This window comes from Coturnix japonica, chromosome 2, assembly GCF_001577835.2.
Source record: "Coturnix japonica isolate 7356 chromosome 2, Coturnix japonica 2.1, whole genome shotgun sequence".
Taxonomy (NCBI): domain Eukaryota; kingdom Metazoa; phylum Chordata; class Aves; order Galliformes; family Phasianidae; genus Coturnix; species Coturnix japonica.
Genome location: NC_029517.1, coordinates 94,733,973 through 94,754,574, shown reverse-complemented (window position 1 = coordinate 94,754,574; position 20,602 = coordinate 94,733,973). Strand labels below are relative to the sequence as shown.

General features: G+C 42.2%; 1 protein-coding gene and 1 long non-coding RNA gene across 3 annotated transcripts in view; one reads left to right on the top strand and one right to left on the bottom strand.

Moving 5' to 3' along the window:
• LOC107310116 overlaps nt 1-14,970 on the bottom strand; it is a 54,742-nt gene extending 39,772 nt beyond the window's left edge. The window contains exons 1-2 of the long non-coding RNA XR_001553485.2: nt 13,958-14,970; nt 823-933 (exon numbers count right to left, since the gene is read on the bottom strand). This is a non-coding gene — a long non-coding RNA (uncharacterized LOC107310116). The remainder of the gene's footprint in view (nt 1-822; nt 934-13,957) is intronic.
• Nucleotides 14,971-15,033: 63 nt separating this feature from the next.
• CDH2 (cadherin 2) overlaps nt 15,034-20,602 on the top strand; it is a 114,137-nt gene continuing 108,568 nt past the window's right edge. Inside the window, exons 1-2 of one of the 2 annotated variants that reach the window (XM_015855461.1) lie at nt 15,034-15,151; nt 15,447-15,874. In XM_015855461.1, coding sequence (XP_015710947.1) covers nt 15,800-15,874 — 75 coding nt within the window. In that variant the 5' untranslated portion in view covers nt 15,034-15,151; nt 15,447-15,799. Of the gene's footprint in view, nt 15,152-15,226; nt 15,875-20,602 lie in introns of those variants that run through there. The other variant, XM_015855460.2, reaches the window with a different exon arrangement.

Sequence of the window (20,602 nt, the reverse complement as noted above, 5' to 3'; positions counted from 1 at the left end):
TTTCTCTATAAATATTATTAAAGCTGAGAGAAGGAGGGAAATAAAACTGACCTGAGCAGAATGAAAAACTGTGCTGCAATTAAAAACACTCAGCTGTGGTAGAGAGAGAAAATAAGAGTAGGAAAAATACAGCAGCATGCAAGAAATAAACAGCAATTAGTGAATGAGACTATTGCTGCTTAAAATTGGTATTTAAAACTTGGAAGAAGATCAAGCAACTTTCTAGTAGCTTTCCTATATTAACATGTACAATAAAATTTGCTATCAGCAAACTGCAGCATAAAGAAGCTAACATGTTATGTTACCACTAAAATAGCAAGAAAAAGTCTTGGAGGGGAAAAGAAAGGAATCTGGGGGAGAAAGGTTTCTGCAGTTAAAGAAAATGATTTATTTTGTCTCATGTGCATTTGGCAATGAAGATTTAAAATTTAACAGTGAAAAGGACCGCTGGTATTGCAGTTAATGTTCTGTGTAGAGGCGCTTATATTGCTTAGGTTCCTGTTTATTAATGTTAGAAATCTGTTATTACATATGGAAAGACAGACAAATTCTACAGCATAACTATATGTCTGGTAACAAACAATATTTCTGGTATGACAAGAATCCTGCTCAGAAGCATATTTTATTCATTTTTAAAATGTTACAAATGCCCTCTGTTCCAGAGCTAAAAGTTATATTAATATTAATCTAAAATGTTCCTAACATCTCTTTTGCTTAAAACAACAAAACTTGGAAAGTTCAGTTGCTGTAATGCATAATAATACACCTGTCCTCAAAATGTCTTTTGACAATGGTAGTTTTGGGGTTTTTTTTGAGACTTACTTTTGCTCTTCCTCCTCTGTGAAGGCCTGCTTTAGTTAACACTTAAGTCATTCTCTTCCTGGACACTGAAGGGAGGTCACAGTGCAAAATCCAAGTGTTTGTTTTTCAGTCCTAATAGAAGAGAGGTTTTAAACATGAAGCAATTGCTCACTCCTTCAAGAAAGATAATTTATCTCTTCCCTTAGCACAGTCAGATCCTGGAGAGTTGCCACTTCAATTTTCTGAGACTTTACAACACACTTGACAATATTAAAATAAAATTTTACTGTATTGTGAAAAGAGTGGAAGGAAGAGAAACTGTGTTAGCACTGATTAAAGTTGAAACTTTAATTCTGTGAAGGTCAGGAAATTCAAAGTACTTTCCTGTAATATCTTCACTCTGCTTCAGTTTGTGACCATGCAACTGCTTCTCTGCAAACAGCAGTGTGTTCTTATGACAAAATACCCTTTTACATTGCTTGAAGATGAATTAATGTCAAGGTGATAAGGATCTCACTTTCAAAGGAAGTTCTTGGAAACATGAATAACCTTTCATCTTTAATCGGTACAATGAAGTACCTGAGTCTTGCCTGCCTATGTTGTTTGACAGGGAAAATTTGTGGTACCCAAAACAATTGGCTCAAGAAAATATAGACTAATTACCAAAGATAGTAACAGTATGATTCCCAATAAAGCCAGTAGAAGCTGAGATTATGAACTCCAGATAACTTGTTTGAAATGTACACTTGGCTTGTCAGCCAACAATTTCAAAGCTAACTAAACTATTAAGTCCTCAAAGCCGACTGAATGCCTACTGTCTTAGTATTTCCAGTGTTTTCCTTAAAATTAAACTTCTGTATTTTCTTTAAAGGCAATAATAATCATGTCAGTGCCCTTGGACATAATGTCTAAAGCTTAGTGTGTTTTCTAAAATTAATCCCATTATTCTGTCAGACATCTCTCCCCTTTTATCAGTCAAAAAATGGTCTCCTGTAGAGAGTCAAATCTTTTACCTATCATTGCAGTGCTAACTACAATTAACTTTGTTATTTTAAAGAAGTTATCCTCTTGCTGGAGACTTGAAGAGAAAAAGAGTGCTCAGTTAAAAGGACACACACTGTCAGCATTATTAATCTCTGAAAATTGACTCATATTGTACTTCTTTTCTTTTCTTTTCTTTTCTTTTCTTTTCTTTTCTTTTCTTTTCTTTTCTTTTCTTTTCTTTTCTTTTCTTTTCTTTTCTTTTCTTTTTTTTCTTTTGTTCTTTTTTTCTTTTCTTTTTCTTTTTTCTCTTTCTTTTTTTTTTTCCTTCTCCTCTTCTCCGACTCTCCTCTCTCTCCTCTCCTTCCTCTCCGCCTTCCTCGTCCTCTCCTCTCCTCTCTCTCCTCTCCTCTCTGCTCTCTCCTCTTCCTCTCTCTCCTCTCCTCTCCTCTCCTCTCCTCTCCTCTCTTGTTTGTTTTCAGGAGTACAGTACATAATTAATATACACACACGTAAGTGGCTGGAGCACTGAGTAATGAATGTTAGATTTTCTGTATCTTCCTCTGTAAACATATTGATTGCTTGTGCATTCTAACAGCTAGAAATCCACCATTTCTACCTTGCTTTAAAAAAAGACTACACAATATGAATCTTTGTGTTGCCTATTTTCTTTAACACCAGCCATCTGTTGAGGTCTGATCACCTTGCCTGTATGTGTTTAGTGGTGTAGTAGCAAGTGCCTTACGCAACGTTTGCTTGAAATCTAAGAGATTAAATCAACAGTTCTGGAAAGTAATCTAATTTCCAGCAATTAATTAGGATAAATCTTAGGTATGCAGAAACAAGTTAAGAGAAAATAAGTGAAGGAGCAGATGGTACAGTTAAGCACAATACAGGAGAGGGCACAGTGTTCATTCCTTTCAGGAGAAGACAGAGGAAAGGCAGACTCAGACTGGGACAAATTTAAGGACAAGTGAAGTCAGTGGACTCACTCCCTGCAGATAACATTGCTTGTGCCTCAGCAAGGGAAAGCTGGATTCACAATTGACAATTTAGTACACACTCAAAACATTTGCTGTGTTTGTTATTTTTTCTGGGCAACTTCTGGATCTTATTAGGCAGTTCATCCTAACAGCAAGGCTTCTTCAGTGAGTCAAAGGAAACTGGTACTTCTGTGTTTAATTTTCATGGCCTCCACATTTTCTGATATTTTTAATTTGTCTATACAGGGATTGATTTAACACTAATGAAAATGTAACATTTTTATGATGGAGGTGAAACAACCTAAAATAAAGGTAACAACATAAACCAGGTGCAGACTCCTTTATCCAAGCCTTTGGAGCCTTCCTGGCTTTAAAGTTGTCATAACATCAGCTGAAGTCATTGGGACTACACGAGCAGCACTGAAAGATCCATGTTTAAGCTGCTGGCAGGGCACCTGACAGAAAACTGCTTAATACCTTAAAAATAGGATACAAATGCAATGTTTTTGCTTACTTGGGAACTTCTTTTAAGATGTAATTGCTCTGTTACAACTACAGAAATATTCTTTGTACCTTTTCTGTAAGCTTCTCCACAAATTAAAAACCTGGTTCTTAGACATGTAGTGATCTATAAAACTAGGGTGCTGTGTAGATGGCTGAATGTATTTGCTGGCCAGTTATATTTCTGATTGTTCCACTAAGCAGTCTATTTAACAAAAATAGAATAAAGAGGTTAGTTTGAATTTATTATTACAAGTGAGTTTTCTTTACTGTCATAAACAAAAACTAACGCTGTCCTTCAGTTCACACTAGCAATGTTTAAATTTTAGCTATATCTGTGCAAATAGGTCTTAATATGCATTGGCACTGTACTCTATCACAATTTCATATAGCTAGGATAATGTAGATTCATATAGCTAGGATAATGTAGCATAATTGTACTCAGTGGGAGCTTGTCTTATAAGAATGTGAGGTAAAGCACACTTACTGACATGGGTTTTGGTAGGCTGCACTGAGTTTAGTTTTATTCTTAATTTTGTAGTGTTTATAGAGCTTTATCCACTTTTTAGATGAGAATGAACTAGGGAGGAGTTGTAACAGTCAATTAAATAGACTTTTCAATACTTTTTGGTATAAGTTTAAACAAAGTCTTGCGAGTAAAATCACCTGAGAAAATACTTCACTCCTGAGGCTGCACCACTAAGTGGCTGTACATAACATTTCACTTCACCATTTCACTCTATGTTCAGTTATATAGCAATACCAAACACAAGTGCATACATATCACTTTACAACAGCAACTTGTAGTAGACTCATCATTAACGCAATGTAAGCGCATATGCATATTACCACATTATTTCAAGTGCTCCCTTCAGCACTCTGGGAAGATGCACTGTGATGTGATGTTCCACCACACACCCCAAGCCTCCACAGTTTTGGTTTTTTTCTTTTATTCTCATAGTACATGATTGTCCCTGAAGATACGAATCTCAAACTGCAGCTGAGACTAACATTCTCGTCATTGCTTTTGTGACATCCATTACTTTTGCCAGTTGTTTTTGAACAACTTGAAGGAATCTTGATTAATGTTGTGAATATAAATCCTGTTAATACAAACAGGACAATGCCCATGCAACTGGAATTTTACAACAGATGAATATCACTATTCAGTACCGAGCAACTCCAGCTGTTGTGGTCATATGGCTCATGGAAGAGGCTGAGCATAGTACAGCTTTTCCTAGTTGGCTTCTACTTGGCTTAAATAAGGTACCTGCAGTGAAAAGGACCAGGGCAGTGATGCAAAAGGACATACTGCGGGGAGTAGTGATGTTGTGTCATACCAGTAGCACTGGCTGTTTGGAAAGACCTATGAATGGTGTTGTATGGTTACACTTCTGATTCCCTTAGGGCACTCAGCATGATTGTACATGTTTAATCCTCAGCAAGATAGCAAGCCAAAATCCTGCAGAATTTTCATCTTGCTGCAAGGCCTCCTCAATCATTAAGGAAAATTCACTAATAGTAATGTGGAAACATTAATGTTGCCAAGAACTAGGGTTCATTTCTAGCACTGCCCAAAGGCGTATCTGCTTCCTGTGAATCTGGATATTAGAATAGTATTAAGATTTCACATTTCAGTAGAAAAGATCTGTTTTGTTTTCTCTTCCCTAGCATATGGTACTTTCTCTAGGTTCCTCTGGTGGGAAAAACAGTACTTTGGCTTCATTTTGCTAAGTCTTAAAATGAAAGGTGTCTTTGAACCACTTACTAAACACTGAATTTTCCCTGTAGATGTGTGGAAAGGATCTGTTTTATTCTGCAGAGATTAAACAAGGAGACAGTGATCACTGTGTGAAGTTTCTATAGCCATTGCTTGAAATGATGCTTCCCACACATATGGCAGCAGATCTCAAGGCTGTGCTGCTCAGCCTGCTGCTGAAGATGTGTATTTATGCCATTTTATCCTTTCATTTTCTTCATTTTGATTCTTTCCAGAGATTTTCCCTCTATTTGGTCCCCTAGTCTTGGCATAAGAAACTATTTGCTTCTCAGCCGTCCCTTTGTGGCCCTCTGTTAGAGCAAATTCAATAATCCTCCCAATCAGATATTTTCTTCTTTAATTTCCTATGGTCATCTGTCTGATTCTCAGTGGAGGACAGCTGCCCCATTTATACAAGCTACAGCATGAGAGAACTATCCCAGGCACATCATGTTGCCTTCTTCATAGTATCAGTGACAACAAAAAACAATTATTCTCCCCTTTCCCACCTCCCCCACAGTTTTGGGATAGTATTTCCAGCTACTTTTCTACCTTGGGATTTCTTCTGACTTCTTTTGAGAGGATGAGCTATATTTGGTTCTCTTCTCCTACACAGAACTTCTGTGATAGCATCTGGGTGTTTGAAGAACACTTTCAGGGATTTCTTGGGTAGATAGATAAAAGAAGAGTAATTAGGTGGTTGCTAATAGCATTCTGCATTAATCAACGCTATTCTTACTTTTGAGGATGCTACTTAGAGACAAGACTTACTTGGGGTATAGAAAGATCTTATTCAAAACAGGCAATAGGCCAGCCCTAAAAGATGCACAAGGGTGCTCTTTATCAGGAGCTTTTCCTCGTCTCTCTCCTAACTGTATAAGCACTCCAGCTGCTAGAACAGTACAGAGAAATACTAGCTATCTGGGCAGACACAGCAAAGCTTCTCTTCCTTGAAGTTTGTGCACCTTAGCTTTCAGTTCTTTTTTATTATACCTACAAATAAGTGTAAAATATACTGCAAAATTAATAGCATTCTGAAGTAAGTGCTTAAGGGCAAGTAGTTAGTAATGTCTTAAAAATCTCTACTCAAGTTTGAAATGTCTCTGTAATGTAATTTTGTCCATTTATGTTATGAAATCCCGATAACAGTAAAAGCTGAGTGCACTAATGATACCATGAGCCAATGCTCTTTCATTGTTTCTCATGCTGGCTCTGTCACTACAACAAGCATCACATGCTGGGTTATCTTCTCTTCCAATGTCCAACTAAATCAGTTATTGGAGGAAAACTATATATCCAAAATCCAGGTGTGAGCTGTAACCATAACCCACCTCCATACACAAGTGACCCTTCAGCAGATCTAAACCCTATTTGCCTGTTTTCTGTAGGAGCAAAGATGACCAGGAGACCAGAATGAATACTATAGTTTTGCAGCCTTGTCTTCAATCATGCAACTCGAGCACTTGAGTTGAAAGTGAGAAGAGTGTTTACAGTCAACATTATGTTGCTTCCAAAGGAAAACAAAGTAATAAACACAAAAAGTAATAAACACAACAAAATTAAACTCTCATGGAGTATGGAAGGGAGGAAAGTCTTGCGTCTGCATTCTCAAGCAATGGCTAGAAATTTGCTTTTGGCCATCATGCAGAAAAATACTGTCTTCGGTACAATAACTGTAATGTTTTGTTTCCCAACAAAAGAAAAGCACTGGCTCTCAAAAAGAGCCAGCGCTGTGATTCTAGGGGATGAATCATGGTATGGGTGCTTATTCAAAAAGCTCACAAGCCACCAAAACAACAGATCCTTTCCAGAACTATTAAAAGCTGTTCAGCAAAGTCATCCAGATCAGGCTGAAGCTTACGGAAGATAAGGCACTAGGAAGGTATAGCTGTGAGGCAAAGCAATACACATGGAGAAAACTCTACGCCATCTCAAAGGCTGGCATGTAGCCTTGCAAATACACAGCAATGAATCAAGTAACTTGTGTTTTGGTGGAAAACAACACATAGCTCTTTGGATAGATGCTAACACCATCCACCTCTTCACAATGGTAGCACATTCAATATTATCAGACCTGTTCTAGTCTTCTTGTCCTAGTAGTTTCTCTACTGCAACTTTTTAGTGATTGACACAAGGCCCAGATTTGGAGGGATTTCTTCCAACAATATGTTTACAACTTACTGACTCATCTCCAGGTGGGATTACACATGCCTCTCTTCAGGAGCCCAGGACATGCTCAGGCAGAATCAAAGGGGACATATGTGCTCTAATGGATCTGGAAACTCACTGTTACTTAGCAGTAGAGTGGGACACTTCTGGCTTCCCAAGGGCACCTTATTTCTAAAGGCAGTCTGGTCTGGTCATGATGACTCCAAATCAGTACAAGAAGAAAATACGGAGAGATATAAAGTGATCAGTGTGGGATGGAAGTGGAAGACTGCCAGGAGTGGAGCTGCAAGGAATGTATTTACAAAAGCTTCAGTGCAAAGGAAAATGAGGGCTCTTCCTGTAAAAATCAGATGCCTGAGAACAAATACTGCAGGGTGTTTTTCAGCTAGTGGAATGCTATTTTGGTAAGCTGTGATTCTGACTGATAACCAAAGCAATAGCGTGACAAAAGGATTAATGTGATCATTGTATTTGTTGATATGAAAATATTGAACAGGAATCTGGTACACCTTTTATTCTGTTTTTAAAAAATGATTACAGCTACCAGTGAAACACACTGTGCTGTGCTAGCGCCAGTATTTCAAGCAGCATGTTTAAAATTAGAGGGTCAGGGAAGAACTAGAACATTTATTAAATGATTGGAAACCTAGTGTTTTAATGAAATACTCCAGAATTTTGCTTTGGTTAGCTTAATGAAGAGAAGTACAGACTTATCAAAGGTAACTGGTCTGCAGTTCTATACAGGAAACAGAAACATGAAAAAGCAACTCATCAGCTTATTGCTGAAAGAAATAACAGGAGTCAATGGCTGGAAATTAGACAAGTTAGATAAATGCAGCCTAGTCATGACACAGACATTTTTAAAGGGAAGAGTAACTATCCACTGGAAGAACTTACTACAGGTAACATTAGATTCTCCATCACCAGTAATTTTTAAATTAAAATTGGATTTTTTTAAAAGTATCTAGTTCAAGCAGCAATTATTTTAGTAGCATTTTATGGCCAATATTACATGAAAGGTCATCCTATAGACTTTTGCTCATTTAATCTAGGATATCTAACATTTCCAATCTAATGGTTTTAAAGTAAATCACAAACATGCATAAAGAATTTCTGATAAGCCCTATGAGGCATATAAGCTCTTTCACCATTTATCTTTGGCTGTGGAGTAAGTGCTGTGTAATAGAGATACCACTGGGGTAGCATCAGGACAGGTAGCAGCGGCACACAACTCAGTGCTGGATGCAGCCTCTCTACAAATCAGAGCAAATGCTTGGGTGTTTAGCTCCTGCTGAGTTCCCTGCTGCTTCCTGCAGCTCAGGAACAGTGAACAGCCTTAGTTATAGCAGTAGTTGATGTTGCACCCTCTCTGAAGTGCTTCAAAGAAAGGCCCAGGCGTGGCTAAAAATGCGTCTGTCGCTGATTTGTGAGGTGAGATTTTCCACTGAAGAAACACATTCACTGGGAAAAAATAACTGCAACAAACAAGGCTTGTGGTGGGTTCTGTCACTTTAAATCAAGCCTCCATCTCTGCTATAAAAACATGCCCTGCTTCTCCACAAGTTATTGGCCCGGTTGGAAAAATTACCAGGCAATATTCTTAAGCCTGTGTTACAATGAGGTCAAAGTAAATGATGAAAACGGTCCCCTCTGACTTCAGAATATATAAACAGTTGATGTGATCCATTAGCAGAGGAGAAAAAGGAAGAGATTTTATTTTAAAGCTAAAGAACTGAAGTCCTACATTATTATTATTTTTTGTTTTCCAGAATCAGCACATGTACTAAATGGTGTTCCTTAACACAGAAAAAGATTTGGGGCTGTGACTAAAAATGACGATAATAGCAATGATAATAATTTTACATTTCAGAAATCCTTTTGTTATAACTCTATAAAATATGGGCCATGTTTTCACTGGCAACGAGCACTCTGCAGCTCCCTTGGGCCATGAAGTGAAAAGCAGAAGAGAAAAGTTTCTAACTGCTAATGCAGAGGTAGGAAATTCACAAAGGAACACAAGGCATTGTGCCTGTGCCACAGAGGCTAACACCTTCATCAAAACAGCTCTCCTACCCTTTGGTCTCACAGTTATCATTCTTTTTTTATATACAAAAAGGAACCAACAATCAGCTGCCTGGTAGCTTTCAGGGGCACGGTTCAACTCCTGTTTCATCAAACATGGCAGCCTGCACACTAGTGAGGAGGGTTACCAGCAAGTTCCCTCAGCTATGGGGATGGAGGCCTCTCAGGTGTAGACAGCTGTGAATTGTAACACATCACGGTGCCATGGGAACAGCTCTTTCTATTTGAAAGAGCCCACTTTCAAACACAGATGTCAGACTTCTCACCATCTCTCCCGCTGGAAAGGCCTGAAGCTATGAGGCCCAAACCCCAGATCTGCAGGCTTCCAGGGGTCCAGGCCCCTTTTCCCAAAGGACAGTGTCCTTCCTCCATGAATAAACACTTAAAGACTTCCCAGAGTTCAGGCATGATCCAGGTCATGTCCATTTATACAGCATTTAGGGATATATTAGACTTTCATTAGTGCAAAACAGAAAGATCTCCAAAATGTCACATCAGAGAAGAAAGCCGTTTAGAAGTCCTACTAATGTAAAAATGATTCCAAATAATGATTTTTTAAAACCATCATATCTCTCTGAAAATTAGTGAAATATTGCAGCATGGGTATTTCACTGTGTGTCAGATTTTAACTTGGAGAGAATTTCTGCAGCCAGATTGTAAATACTTTGAATGAGAGCATTATTATTATCAATCTACCTGGCAATAAAAACAATTTTGAATCTACAACTTCCTAATTTTCTAAGTGCTCTAAACTTCTTTCATCCTTGGAACAAACCATGTACAATATGTATTTTAATCTCCAACTTTGGAGAACATTGACTGTGATTGAAAAAATCACTTTTTGTAATTGCAGTTTCTTTCCTCAAACCAGAAAAAGGTATCAACAGGATACCAATTATAATAGCACGCTGGGCCATTTAATATTCTAATTTCACATTTCCTATGATAAACATAATTATCACTATTATAATCCACTACGAAAGGAGATACCTATGAAGCGCAACTACATCTTATATTGAAAACAGTTTATTCACTGAAGGAAGCCATATGTTTCTGTAATTTTGTGACTAAGTAAATTTTAAAGCACTGCAATTTTATTTCCAGTACCACTTCCAAGAGAAGCATTGTCTCAGTCCTTCAGCTTTCCTTTGAGACATCAGTCAGAACCAGCTCTGTGCTGTCAGGGCCCTTAAAGAGGGGGGCAACAAGGATATGAAAACAGAGTCCCTACCATCTCTCTGCCACTCAATATACCAGAGACTCCTGGAAACTCCAGAGAAGCTCCTGCAGTCTCCAAATAGCGTATGCTCACTTGTTCAGTGAAAATGGCTTATATGCAAAATTTCTGCAATGCAATGGTTGCTGGGAGAATAAGGGGCATATTAGATGCAGACAGATTTAGGGTATACAGATAGGAAACTTCTCTGAAATACAACATGATTTTCAGACCTGCAACAATGCCAGATTTTTATCAGCTTTAATAATGGCCAAGGAAGGCACACCCTCAATATAAGAACTAGGCTCCTTCCAAAGTTGAAGTCTGTTTTCCAGAGCCTGGGAGTAAAATCCCTCAGTGAGATGGCAATAACAATTTTATAACAAAAATAAAATATTTTCCTTGATCTCATTCTTCAAAAAGGATAAACGATTTTTCCTAAAGTTTTCAAAAATCACTTGGCTCAAAACAGCTGACCAGCACAGAAAATTCAATCCAGTTAACTAAAAGAAGGGAAAGGTAAATGCAAAGATTTTGGGATAGAAAATATTAAGCAGATTTAACTGTAGGTGCTAGTGAAATTTCTGCTCAACAGAAGAGACAATTGACATGGATTACATTTTCGTTTGATCAAATTATTATCTATGCTGGCTTACGATAAATGATTGGGATTCCAGTTCCTTAATTGTAATTACCTGGAAGTCAGATTTATTTATTTATTTATGTTCTGAGTGTTTTCTAATTTTTAGAGAAACTAACAGGTGTTCTGCCAGTGAATTCTGGCTATTGGTGAGGAGGACATCTGGGACTCTGCAGCCTATGTGAGTCTGAAAAAGGTGACACTTCTGATCCTGAGATTTGATTACGTGATTTCATTAAGAGTCTGATCAAGAAAAAGGAGATATTTCACTTCAAATACATGAATTATGAGAAAGTTAAAATAAATAAATAAGAAAGAAAGACTGATTTTAGTGAAATCATCTTTTTAAGAGGCAAGTCCTACTCCTTCTATTGGACTCCTTCTGTCTAATGAAACAGTTATATGAAACTGTAAAACTTCCTTCTGTGATGATTAGAAATCATCATATGCCATTCTTACAAGTTATCATCTTTTCAATCCTTTATCACAACCCTTTATTAAGGAAAGACATTGTTCTGAAAGATAATTATTTGTTATATATGATATATGACCAAACAGAGATGCTATGTTGATCATAAGATCTTTTCCTCTGCCTTGATTTTCAATAGAAGCTCTCCAGACCGAAGAGTTTGCAGGCACTGAGCAGTGATGCTGAATGAGCTTGGCTATGCTGATTCCCAAATCATCAAACATAGGGTATAGACATAAAGCAAATTATACAGTATGCAAATATGTAGTATATCAGCTGTATTACACATGCTCAGCTTCTTCTCCATAGAGAAATCCTTTGCAAAACGTACTAGCAATTAACACAAATATAACTGGTGGCAGTTACGATTTAGCTATCAGAAAAAGAAGAAAACACATCCTCTTTCACTAAATCATATACATTATACTTAATATACATATGACAGAAGGAGATTAATGATGTTGTGAGTTACAGTGGAGCTGCTACATACAGTTTCATCTGCTACATGCTGCTTTTATCCTAACCAAGACCACTTTCCAATTTGAGCAGAGCAGCCCACAGACTGCAACACCCTTAGATACTTTTCCATATCTTGCACAGTCTTCATACAAGAAAGGCTGGAGAAACACGCACAAAATCCTGGTTAGTTCATAGTATGTGCAGCCTTCTTGTGTCATAGTAAGAAATCACCCCTATTATTTCCAGTATCGTGATAAAGCTGCACTAAGAACTGAATGCTTTCAGAAGTAATCAGGATTGCAGGGAAAGAGGGAACTATTAATTAGTGCTTTGCTGCTGGTTTTGTTGTTGTTTTTTTTTATCAAACAGATATTTTGCGGTATGCAATGAAAATAAGAAACGCGGGTAAATTAATATACTCTTAGTCATTTTGTTTGTTGTATTTATCTTTCCATTATTAATTCTAAATAATGCAGTATAGCCTCCACCTTGTACATACGTAGGCATATGAACAGCGGGATGCAGCGTGTAGTACAATGGAATTTTCTGAGATCATATGTATAAATGTTTGTCAGATCAAGGCCTAAACTGTCAGTAAGGTGCTTAATTTGAATTGAGGAAGGAGGCAGTGGCAGTACCTGGCAGATTAAATGTATGGATCAGCCCACGAGGGAAAAGTTCTTTTATTTTTCAAAATATTTGAAGCCATGAGCTCTCTACTATGTTCCAAATTGAAAACATTTGTGTGTTTTCTTTTTTTACAGAATTTTTATGAACCTTAGGAACGAAAATTAATTTGGACAAGTTGAAAGAGAGACTCAACTCCATGACTAACATGGGAATTACCCTAATCCTCTCTTCAACTTAATCATAGAATTTTAACAAGGTTTTTCTGGAAGCCCTTGAGATCTCCTAGGTTGAATGTTAACGTGTCCATTATTTTTCCACTGCTTAGAACACACTCATAAATGCAATCTGTGGCTGAGTTATGAGATAAACCCTATGAGCTCTAAATCACTTGTTTGAATCTTGGCCAGAAATTGTCTCCATTTGCATGATATATATGAAAAGGGCTGATGATCACAATCTAGTTGTCAGTTCTGTTGATGATCTTAATCTAGCACCAGTTCTAACTCCTAAACCCCAGCTATACCCACTTGTTACTACTTTACTTCTGAAACAAGCTGTTCTCTATGGGGTCATGCTGCAGAAGAATAGCAGAAGCCCCAAGGAGACATCTATATTCATGAGCAACTCACAGGTTTCTGCTCTGCTCTGCTCTCACTCTTAACATGATTTTGTGCAGAGTTTATACCACAGAAAGTGTAACCTATCCCTGCTCTATTGGATTCTCTTGATCACAGCACCCAGAACCAGGAAAGTCCATGAGCAGAACACTTCTGGTTACAACAGTGTAATAGGAGAAAGCCACCTGGTTAGTAGAAACCCATTCAAGGCTAAAAGATTCAGTAAAACAATGTTGGCGAGAGCAGTTTTTCTTCCCCTGGTTAGTATTTCTGCTAAGAAACCTAAAGGCAGTAACAGAGCTATAAGAAGCATCAGGCAGAACACAGAGCCAGGCCTTAGGGATGGATGGGCTGAGGGAGTAAGAGGGGCCGGTCTCCTCCAGCTGATGGGTAATTATGCTCATTGGACTGCTTGTTTGTGGCATTGTTTACATGGTATGCTTTGCATTTTGTAGCATCCTTGTGAGAGTAAAGAAATGGTCAAACAGCATAGTTAATTAACGCTATTATTCATATGTCTACCTACCCGAAAATACAAAGAGGAATCTGTTACTGAGGGAAAGTCAGCGTTTCAAAAGCAAATCCGAGCAAAAGCTCAGGGTAAGCCACAAGAGTGTGTGCTCTATCAGGTGCAAACTCGGGGAACTCACCGCTGTATGAAAGCACAAACACCAGCAGCAGCAGCTTTCCTGCTCACTTTCCTTCCATCCCAAACCGCGTTTGAATCCAGAACCGCATTACCAGACTCCTCTTCCCTCCTTTATTGCTCATCACAACTCTTGGCTTCGATACAATTTCATGGGCTACAACTTTAAGAAAGCGCGGGGCTAAAGGTGGGGGGGGGGGGGGGGCTGATTTTCCTGTCGGGGCTGTCCCTCCTCACCCGAGCTCCGTTTGCTTTTTAATGCCTCCAGGTGGGCACGGTTCTCCCCGGCTCGGGGCTGCTGTAGAGCTGCGGTCCGGCAGGCGCTCGGTTCGGGTGCGCGGTACCGGTCCCCGGTGTTTGCTATTATGCAGCTCGTGGAACCAGCATCGTGCGAGTGTCCCCGGTAAAACGGAAAAGCAAATCTGCTGTTTTCTTTCTAAACAAAAGCAGGGGAGGGAAAGAAAAAAAATAAAAAGGCTCTGAGAGTGTTTTTTCTTGGAAGCTGAAGTGTAAAATAAGGTGCTTTAAAATAATGCACCATTTTGAATCAACACTTGGCGAGGTTGCGTTCCTAGGAATGCCTACAAATCCTCCCCTTATTATGTCCCAGGATGGGAGCTGCGATGCATGGACACAAAACAACTTTGCTCAGTGACCTGTGGGCGAGGGAAGCTCCTTGCCAGCTCCGCCACTGACCCAGCACTGATAGTCGCTGCTGTGACTGGTCGCTCAGCAGCGCTCCCCGTTTCCCGTTAAGCACGCTGATATTTTTTGGACGCGCGGACCGCAGCGCCGGCCAAAGCCTTTGAAAAACATCGGCTGGTAAATTCGGCAGGTAGTTTGGAATACGAAGGAGTAAGGAAGAAAGAGGAAAAAAGAGGGGAGGAGTAATAGAAATAATAAGCGACCTCCTCAGCAGCAGCACCGGAGCCAAACTTGGGACGCCAGCAGCGCCCCGCAACCCCAGGGAATGACACCCCTGGGTCCTCCCCCTCCGTCCCTCCCCCTTTCCCCCCCCAAACAATCTCAGCGAGGCAAGTTAGGAGCGTTTCTGTAATTATTTTTCTCTTTGTTCCCGTATTGCTGGCGCTGCGGGGTGCCCCAGCCCCGTGCCCGCTCCCTGGAGCGAGGCGGGGCAGCTCCATTGGTCGTAGGGAGCGGCAGCGCCCGGCGCGCACACACGCACAGAGGCTGCTCGGTATTGTTATCATCGTGCTTCGGCGGAGGGTTCTGCGTGCAGGGGGAGGGGTGAAGGGAGGGAGGGAAGAAAGAGGCAGAGAGAAAGTGGAGACGGAGCATGCAGCAGGGCTGGGGCCGGGGCAGCGGCGGGGCCGGCACGCCCGGGGCGAGGCGCTGAGCTGAACGGAGCCGGGGAGCGGAGCGGGGAGGAGAGGGGCGGGCACGAGCCGGGCGTGGGGACGGCGCCGAGGACTGCCGAGCCGCCGCCGCACCGGCCTGGCAGCAGCAGCAGCTACTTCTTTCTTATCTCGCAGCCTTTTGTTCGCCCATCCTCCTCCTCCTCCTCCTCATCCCTGCCCACCCTCTGCACCGCGGAGGGGGCTCGGCAGAGAGAAAAGCAGCCTGACCCGGAGCCGAGTTTCCCCCCCATCCTCCGCCTCTCTCCGTCTCTCTCTTCCCCCGCTGCATCGCTGCCCATGAGCTAGAGCGGCAGGCGGCAGCCAGCGCCGCGGCACCGGCTCGGGCAGGCGGGGACAGAGCGCAGCCCCGGGAGCCGCCGGCGCCCGATCCTCCCTCCGCTCCCGCCGCACCCCTCGCCCCTCTCCGGGGCTCCAGCCGCGCTCCAGGACCGCCGGGGGCCGCCCCGCCGCCGCCCCTCCTCGCCTCCATGTGCCGGATAGCGGGAACGCCGCCACGGATCCTGCCACCGCTGGCGCTGATGCTGCTGGCGGCCCTGCAGCAGGTAAGCACCGCCGGCGGCGGGCGGGGAGCGGGGCCGGGCTGCGGCTCTTTGTTCCCCTGCGGGCGGCGGTGCCCGGGGAGAAAGAAGCCGGCGGGAGGAGCGGCGGGGCGCGGGCGAGGCGGTGGTGCGCTGCCGGCCACCTGCTCGGGGCTGGGGGGGGAGAGAGCAGGTGCGGAGGGATGTGAGTGTGTGTATGGGGAGGGGCAGGGGGGTCCGGTCCTAGTTTTGTGGGCGGAAGAGGGGGTCTCTCGTATGGAGAGTGGGGGAGAAAGTAGCGGAACAGACACGGTGCGGTGTAAGGCACAGAGAGCCCCGCGTCCCTCCAGGGCAGGTGGGGCTTTGTAGCCCGGCCGGCCTCGCCGAGAGGGCACTGCGCTCCGCCGGCTCCGTGCCCGTTAATCCTTTCCCGGGAAGAATTTAATCACTCGCCGCCTCCGTGCGGGCGCCGCTCGCTCACCCACATTGCGTGTAACGGGAATTTCCAGCGGGACGAGACGGGGCTCCCGAAGTCTGTAATGTACGGCCGGAGCCCCTCCGCCCGGCCCGGGAGAGCTCGAGGTGCGGGGCAGCGCTCGGAGGGAAAGCGGGACCCGGGCCGGGGCAGGTGCCGGGCGGCAAGATGGATCCCGCAGGGATGGATCCCGCAGGGCTGCCCTGAGCGCCGGGGGGACGCGGTAGGAGCGGGTGGCGGCCGCTGTCCCCCGGCTTTGTGCCGGCTGAGCCCAGCGCGGGGGGCGGAGAGGGCGGTAAATCTGAGGGACAGATGGCGCAGATCATCGCCTCTTAATGGTATTTACTGTCGGGGCATTTCTGGCGGGTTAGGGGAGAGGCCGGAGGCCGGGCCGGCGGCGGGGACAGGGCCCCGGGGCGCTGCGGCGGCCTCCGCCTCCCGCACGGGCCGTAGCCGGCGGCCCCTGTCCATGGTGAGCGGCTGGACAGGAGCTCGCCTCGCAGCCGCTCCCCTCCCCGCTTGACCCCTCTGCGATCCTCGGGCGTCCCAGCCGCTCCCGGGGCTGCTGGCTGGCGGCAGGCAGCGAGGTGAGGCGGATTTCAGCTCCGGCCCTCAGAGGGCACAGGGCACGGGGCTGTCTGTCCGTCTATAGCGATGGAGGTGCGTCCTGTAGGGCTTGAGTGACTTCCATGATAGCAGCCACCCTGCTCAGAAACTTGTGATGTGCCACTTTAGCTTTGTTTTATGCTTGTTTTTGTCAGTGTGGAACACAGACTCCCCAAAACAGTACAGACTGATTTTCAGTGCTGTTTATCGTGCACGCTTTCAGTTCTGTGCAGACTTCCCTTCTCAGTGACTCTTCAAAGCCCACGTTCTGTGCTGAGCTTTTATTCCATCTTTTTCCTACCCGGGGCAGGTTGGAAATGAAGCGCGAGCTGTGAATTGGGGACAGGAGGGAGCCTCACTGCTTTCATGCATCACTCAGTGTCAGCGGCACGTTACGCTTGGGGAATCCAATTTCCCCCTTGTTTGGGTATCCATTAAATCAGGTTAGGACTGATTTTTAATAGTGTGTAACAAAATTGGAACTTGGGTATGAAATCAGATTTATAGACCTGGGTCTGTACAGCACGTTATTTATTTATTTTTTCCTTTCATGTGTACTGCAAAGAGTCCTCACGAACAGAATGCAGTGGGAACTTTTATTTCCTGCTTTGGTACCTGCTCCGTTTGCTTTGTACAAGGTTATCTGTTAAAGCTTCTTCTGCAGTGTTGAACCTTCCAGCTTTTTCCTGTCTCTTTGCAACACAAGAGCTCTCTGCCTTTATTGTCTGAAGTTATCGATCACTCATTTTTCATCAGTGATGTGGAAAAGCAGTCATGACGGAATGCTTGATCATAACTGGAAGCGTGTTTTAAGTCGGATCTGTGGGTTCTGTGTAATGTTCAAGAAAAAGGGCTTTAGATTTCTGGCAATGTATAATGCACATGGGATGCGAGAGAATGTAAACTGCACTTGATTTTGCTGATCAGCCAGTTCAGTGTGAGGCTGGAAGCACTGTGTAAAGAACCCGGGAGAGGGTAGGATAAAAGAAGCGGTATCTGCTTTTTTGCCCCAAAACATCGTCTGCTTCTGGAACAGGGATAACAACAAAACAGAAGCAGAGGAGGAGATGGTTTGAGTATTGGGTTAATGGGAATAAGACTGAGATGAGTTAAAAATGAACTAGAAAAGGGAATAGAAATGAAGTGCTGAAAAGGGGAATCATTTTTTCCTTAAGTACAAGGTGATGGGACCACTCTGTGGGTGTTCTCCATTTCTGAATCAGGACAAATAATAATGCGATTATAGAGCCCTGCGTATGTACAAGTCTGGTTTGAATTCGAATTATGATGACAGGGGACATAAGTTATTACTCCCTGCAGGCAGTTTTGGTCTTATTCCAGGTCTTAGCAAATGTATCCAGGTGATAAAACTGCTGCCCTAAATGACATTCCTGTTAAGCTGCTTCAGCTGTGAATTCAGTGATTGAGTTTCTTGTCAACCAGACCACTCTTACCTCCAGCACTGGTCTCTGGCAGATTGGGGTGAGACACATGAATGCAGTTTTGCGCAGAAGGAGCACTGGGATCTTTTATTCAGAATCTATCTCATAACACACGTGTCTGAGACATTTTTTTAACCAAACTATTTTCAGTAGGATAGTAGATACGTGATGGTATAAGAACTAAAATGAGTTTGAGGGCGTCTGTCTTAAACAAATCAGACTCGAACATCATTATTCCTTTGAAAGTGAACTGAATGTGTTTTGTAATGCATTTCATAAGCCCCGGAACAGAACACTTAGGTGAGTGGCTCAGCCTTTATGGATCTTCCTGTCCTGTTTTTGCTTCACTTTCAAAGAATCTGAGAAGTTAAATGTGGCAGGATGCTGCAGCGAAGAGCTCTCTGCTCCCTGTCTGCCTGGTCTAGGTGATAGTGGAGCCACTGATACAGCCTCAAAATTCCAATACCTTCAGAATTGAAGGAAAAAAAAAACCACAAGTGTATTTTTGGAAATCCTTCTTAGGATATTAAATTGGATGCATTATTTTAAAACATACAATAATACAGAAAAAACACTTTTTCTGTAAACTGCTTTTTCTGTCTGTTATAGGACAGATGTCGCTGAAGTAGGCAATGAATTTTTGGAATGGAAATCACTGGTTGACAAAACAGGAAATACTTTTGTTGTTCTCTGAACAGGTATCGTAGCAAGCTCATAAATGTGTGATGCCAATGTAACAGAAGATAGATGTTCTCTTGTACTGTCAATTGATGTTTTTTCATTTTAATAAATGATGCGTGTTTTCTAGAAAGCCTTCTACTGCTCTCTTCCTTCGCATGTAGTACTGCTACATAAGCATGCAATTTAATGTGCTATAAAGAAAAGTCACTTAAATTTGTGGGGTTTGTTGCACCTGTTCTCAAATATCACCCTGAGCTGTCATATATTTGAACTAAATCTAGTTAAGAAAGTGTAATTCGAAAACTACCATCTATTGTCTTCTTCTGCTTCCAGAAGTTGGAGGAACTCCCAGAAACATCACTGGAAAAACCCTGACATGTCCTATCTTAATTATTTTCAGTGACACTTTTATGTCAGTAATTTCAATTATTGATGTTTTTAATAACTGAACGCATAAGAAAATTTGTTTTTTATAATAGCATAACCAGTAAATTTTAGTCATATAATATTTAAAAATAGCCTGGGGAAGTTGTGAATCAGGTTATTTTTGCTCGCTGCAGACTGTCTTGCGTAAGGGACTTCTTGTCATGTGGCAGCAAGCAGGAACTGTTGAATGGCTTTTCTTGCCTGAATGAGAGGATCATCTACCGGTTAAACTCCTAGTCTCTCACTATTCTTTTTTTTTCTTTTCTGAATGCTTATTGTTTTATTTATTCTTACTTTTTAAGTTTAAATAGCATGTAGTTGAGTAGTTCACCAGCAATCAGAGATTAGATAAGAATTTATACTTTAAACAATATACACGTACAATACATCAATTTGCTCATCTAAGAATCTGAATCTCTAATGTATCATGGTGCTTTTTTTGTATTTATTTTTAAGCTTTTTTTGCTGTTGTTGTTACAAAGCATAAGAGAAGCCTATAGTGTCATAGTAGATGCACTTCATTTGTCTACTACCTCATTCTTTCCAGTTGCATGTGAGGTGGAATGGGGCAAATCCCATAATGAACAATGGAAGAAAAATAAACACTTAGCGTCTTTTGATGTAGAAATTACCATTTTTTTTAGCAATTTTCCTCACTGTTCACTGAAGTGATGCTTGTTGCTTGGTCACTGGTTGCCCATACCAAGCAAAAGTAAGTTTGTCTAGATCAGAGAATCATTTCAGTTAAGAAAGGACCCTTAAAGGTCAAGTAGTCCAACTCTGTTGCAGTTAGCAGAGGCATCTACAGCTATGTTAGGCTGTTGACTGTCCTGTCCTTGAACATCTCCAGAGATGGAATATCCACCATCTCTCTGGGCAGCCTTTTCCAGTGCTTCTCTGCAAGAGAACTTCAGGAAAATAGGTGGTGAGCATTAATTTGGGATGAGTTTGAGGAGGATCTGTGTCTTGCCAGAGAGCGTTTGTAGCTTATGGCTAATGGGAGAAGGTCCTTCCTCGTCTGAGTGGTGGGCTGTGTTCCAGCTCCCTTTCTTGTGGCAGCAGATCAGTGGATGACCTAATCTGCGTGATTCATAATTTGATTTGATCCTGCAGTTCTCACTG